At 35.0% G+C, this 5,113-nt stretch overlaps 1 protein-coding gene across 7 annotated transcripts; it reads right to left on the bottom strand.

Annotated features, from left to right (window-relative positions):
* LOC132050233 (disease resistance protein Roq1-like) lies at positions 1–4,510 on the bottom strand. Of its 7 annotated transcripts, XM_059441381.1 has the most exons (5): positions 3,833–4,509; positions 2,353–3,441; positions 1,680–2,230; positions 844–1,462; positions 1–715 (listed from the first exon to the last, which is right to left on the bottom strand). In XM_059441381.1, the coding sequence occupies exons 2-3, from the start codon at positions 3,271–3,273 to the stop codon at positions 2,096–2,098; spliced, it is 1,056 nt and encodes a 351-aa protein (XP_059297364.1). In that variant the 5' UTR covers positions 3,274–3,441; positions 3,833–4,509; the 3' UTR covers positions 1–715; positions 844–1,462; positions 1,680–2,095. The 7 variants fall into 7 exon arrangements, 4 of the variants coding, with proteins under 4 accessions (XP_059297364.1, XP_059297365.1, XP_059297363.1 ...); XR_009413290.1 differs by having other exon boundaries at positions 1–1,462; positions 3,120–3,441; positions 3,833–4,490; XR_009413291.1 differs by having other exon boundaries at positions 1–1,462; positions 3,276–3,441; positions 3,833–4,489.
* Between the last annotated feature and the right edge of the window lie 603 nt (positions 4,511–5,113).

Here is a 5,113-nt window from a genome sequence, read left to right as displayed (position 1 = left end):
AGAGAATAAACAATAAATAGAGAAAGTGAGCTGTTCAAACTCAGATTTTTATACTGGTTCAGCAAGACCTACATCCAATCTCCCTTTAAGCAAGGTGTTCCACTATGATCAACTTGTTTTACTTGAAAACAGGCGCTAAGTGATTTTATGCAAGTACAAGAAATATTGCTTCCACTAACATCCAAATGTTTTAAATACTGCAAAGATCCTAAATCCTCAAGAACTACACCCAAGATATTGAGATTACTAAGATGAAGATGATTTAAGTAGGATACAGCTGATAGTTAACGGAAAACAGAAGTTGAGGAATGCTGCAGATGGTGTAAAACATGTCAGAATCTTAAATCCCTCAGTTTTCCGAGCTTGGTGATGGAGGGAGGTGGTTGGGACATTGCAGTTTCACTTGCATCAAGTGTCTCTAACTCTTGCAGATCACCAATGTTTTCTGGAAGCTTCTCTAGCTTTTTGCATCTGCAGATGAAAAGATTTTGAAGATTCATCAAATTATAGTTGCTGTTCGGTAGACTTACAAGATCTTCACAACCTTCCAAATAGAGCTCAATGAGGCCACTCAGATTCCCAATGGACGAAGGCAGTTCTCTAATCCCAGTAGATCTTAGGAGCAGTCTTCCCAGCGACGCATATCTCCATTAATTTCTGGAAATATATCTAATTTTAGGCAATTAGATATCTCGAGTTCTACAAGGGATTCCATCTGAATAGAGATTGGAAGCTTCTTTAAGTTATCAAATTGGTATAAGCTTAAATAATGAAGCTTCTTTTGAACTCCAATAGATATGAGGAACTCTACCAATCAAGAACTAATGACCAATATTAAATTACTCCAATTGCTCTGATTCAACGAGGCTGTTTGGCAGCGTTACAAGTTTATTGCAAAGGAAAATCTCCAGGACTCTAAGATTTTGAATAGTGAGATCCGAGATACTTTCAAGAACTTCACATTCTTCCAGATACAAATGGCTCAGGCTGCTGAGAGACGAGGGTAAGCTTCTTATCCAAGGGGATCCTACCTTCAGTGTTGATAAGTGCCGCATATATCCATAGAGTTTTGGAAATTTTAATAAACTTGTGCATGGTCAAGGTTGAGAGTCTCAAGAGATCTCATGGAAACAAATTTTAGAAGCTTCTTAAGTTTGACACAACCCGTCAAAATCAAAGAAGTAAGAATTTTGCAATGTCCAAGAGAGGGATGGACCTCTTCCAAATTCTCACACCCCCATAAATTTAGTGTCTCCAAGTTCGGCATATCACCAAAGTTAGGGGTTTCTGTTAACCCAAGGCTGAATCAGAGATCCAAATGCTTCAAGTAGCTCAATTTCTGTTTTCATACAAAATATAAAACATAATGATTCTCCGATGAAAACTACATTTAAATTAAGAGAGTAGGAAAAGTTTTGCCTTTCGAATCTGCTCATTAAATATGTAGCTGATATGGATATTGCTATAAAATACTCCCTCCGTTTCAATTTATATGAACCCATTTGACTGGGCACGACATTTAAGAAAGAGGGAAGATTTTTGAAACTTGTGGTTCAAAATAAGCCTTGAAAATTTGTGTGTGCTAAATCATTCATAAAGTGAATTTGTTTCCAAATTAGGAAAGAGGTCATTCATTTTGGCACGGACTAAAAAGGAAATAGGTTCAAACAAATTGGAACAGAGGGAGTATTATTTTAAAGCAAACAATTGTCTTAACACAAATTGTATCTTGCTAACCTACTACATGTCTACAACATTGTACCCAGTTTTTGATTCACTAAAATACCCCTGCTACAGCATTAAAAGTAAGCCCTAATGTGAGAGCTGGTCGATGTTCGGAGCATTTCAAATGTAAGTTAAATAGATAATGTGAATTAAACTAGGAAATAAAAAAAGGGAATATTGATGTGTTGGAGAGATAGAATAAAGCACAGCACCATACCTTTTATATTGGCCAGAGTTCAACAAGCTGACTTTTATATAAATGAAGCACAATGAGCTGGGATGGTTCAAATCTATCTGGCAATGAACTTGAAGGATACCCCTGCTACTCAATAAACCGCAAGCTGGAAGGAAGATAAGTGATACCGCAGTCCTAGCTAAAAGCTCTATCACCAATTATGAGTACTTGTAAGCTTTTCATCCTCTTGAAATTATTGCAATAATTGACAGGATCATCTTCAAAATCGTATTCTTTTGGGATACATAGGCTTTCCACCTTTTCTGTTATCTGTAAAGAATGCAACAGATATTTAATTTCTAAGGAATAAAAATGAAACCAAAAAGATTAACAGAACTAAGTCATAATACTAAGAGCTAATGAAATTATTAATTACATTAAGTATTGCTTACCAACTTCCCTTTGAAAAGGTCACGAACCTCCTCGGGAAGCCATATTCTGCTGTTACCGTACTCTTCCCGTATGATAGTTTCACCCATTTCTCTTATCATATCATGCATCACGGTTCTATTATTTATGTCGATGGATAACAAAGATTTTTTGATAAGGTAAACTACTCCTATCAATTGAAAACCACGACTTTCAAGTACTAGTTCCATATAAAGTTCAATATCATTTCTACTCAAGCATGCGATATATAGAAATGTAAAATATAGAAATATTTCCTTTTCACCTCTGTCCAGTCCATCAAAACTAAGCCTAAGCTTTCCTAGAATATCATTGTGAGGAATTCTCTTCAACCGATCAATTATGTCTCTCCACTGCTCTTTGTCTCGTTTGTAAAAAGAATAACCTAAAACTTTAAGAGCTAGAGGGAGTCCACCAGCATACTCCACCACTTGTCTTGATAGTTCCATAAAATCTTTCTTTGGTGATTTTTCTTTAAAAGCGTGCCTACTGAACAATTCAAGAGGTTCATCCTCAGGTAATAGTTGGACTTCATACACGTTATCCCCTACATGACTAATCAACAGGTGCTTGTCTCTTGCTATTAAAATAATTCTGCTACCCCTACCAAACCACTTTGTCCCTCCAACTAAAAATTCTAATTCTTTTCGATGGTTTATATCATCGAGAATGAACAAAACTTTCTTCCGGCGAAGCATATTCTTATAAATAATCACCCCTTCGTGTTCACTAATTAGAGTCATATTTTTACCCAAGAGCTTGCAAATGACAACTTCTGCTAGCCATGTTAGTCCATTTTTTAGATACAAAGTTCCAACACCACCAAGAAAACAATCAGCTTCAAATCGATGACGGTATCTTTGATATAGAACACTTGCAATTTCTGTCTTGCCGATGCCACCCATACCTCAAATCGCAATAGAGAGGACATCATTTGATTCCATGTCTAATAATGAGGCTACTTTCTCAAACTGAGATTTCATACCCACCAAGCTTTCCGGAAAGTGTGAAATAACTTGAAGCGACTCAGGAAATATGTCATCAACTAGATTCTTGATGCAATCTGCCTCATCCTTACATTACAGTGAAAAGAATCTCAGAGTAAATTAAATGGAAAATAAAAGAAAGAGTTGTCACAGATAATGTCTAAAAGAAACACATAATAATGTCACAAGGTAGTTGCTTTTTCTGGTGTCACAAAGTAGTTTAAATAAATATATATTATAACACTTATACATTTTTAGATCTAATTACATCATCAAACAAGCACATACTCATGGTCTGCCCATTACTGTTGTTATATTATTATAATTATAAGTAAACTGACTATCATATACATCTCTGTTGTCCTAGATCATTGTTCCTTTTTTGGTGAAAGTCCAGATGACAATTGTGTGGAAATGTAGCTAAGAAGTTGGTCCTTTTTCCTCTTGATAACGAGAAACCGAAGAAAAAAATTCTTACTTGAAATTTTGTAAATGACACCCTGATATTTTCCCAGCTTCCGCAAATGCATCCCTCCATCTTTGAACCTTCTCCATATCATCTTTGCATTTTTCCTCATATTGGGAAAATGACTCAGCGAAAGGGGAATTTTGATGGCGCACATCTAATGGACTCACATCATAGAAGACAGGAATCACAATCTGTTCCAGTTCATTTTTGCACTTTATGATGTGTGCAAGCTTCTCTACGCACCATCTTCAGGATGCATAGCTTTTTGAAAATATCGTGATTGCGAATCTGGCCTCTTCTATGGCTTTTAAAAGTTCACCAGAAATTGATTTTCCCCTTTCCAACCGCTCATCCTCTTTGAAAGCATGGATACCTCTATGTTCTAGAGCATTATAAAGATGACTCACAAAGGTTCTACGTGTATCTTCACCTTTAAAACTCAAAAAGACATCTTACTTGCAAACTTTGGAAGACCAAGCGTAAGACATTGTTGAAGAATATTGGTAAAGCCTAACAGGCAAATTCTCAGCTTTGTGTATATAGTGAGAATGCTAGTGCTTAATAAAGAGCAAGACTTCACCCTTTTCACTTTATGGGAAACTTCTTATCATTTTCCTCTCTGTCATAAGACTGCCCTACCTTTTTCGCAATGGTGGGAAATTAAAGAGTGCTGAGAGCAAAAAAGAAAAGCTAAAGTTGGAAAAGACAGAAGAAAACAAATGAAAAGGGAATCAAAGTAAAGTAAAAGGAATGAAGGAAAGATTTCTTAGTCTGGTGTTATAATTGTGAAAGTAATTATGACTATTTATCTGAACTGTTGCTGATATAAAGTAAAGTGTTATTTCTAATAGTATCATTCTCTGTATACACTTTTAATATAGTAGAAGCATTATTGAGTCCGGAGCCTAAATGGCATAAATTTGCCACAAAAAAACCAAAATGGTATGCTTTTTTTTTTTTCAAACCAAAATGGGTATTTCGTTGGATAACCAACGAAATACCCGCATCTTACTGTTCATACCCGAATTATTTCAGTCAAAATTTTTTTTTTTTTTTTTTAATTTTGGTGCATTTGGGAAATCTTTGAACGAAATACATTAAATTTTTTTTTTTTTTAATTTCGTTTATACAAAAAACGAAAGTAAAAATAAAAATATTTTTGGCCTATTTCGTTGGACTACCAACGAAATAGGACAAATTTTTTTTTTTTTTAATTTCGTTTTTGTTAGCCAAATAAATAAAAAAAAAAATTTAATGCTATTTCGTTAAGCATTTCACGAAATGCAATCA

This window comes from Lycium ferocissimum, chromosome 3, assembly GCF_029784015.1.
Source record: "Lycium ferocissimum isolate CSIRO_LF1 chromosome 3, AGI_CSIRO_Lferr_CH_V1, whole genome shotgun sequence".
NCBI lineage: Eukaryota > Viridiplantae > Streptophyta > Magnoliopsida > Solanales > Solanaceae > Lycium > Lycium ferocissimum.
The sequence above is the reverse complement of the archived record's forward strand: the minus strand, read 5'-3'. Positions and strand labels throughout refer to the sequence as shown.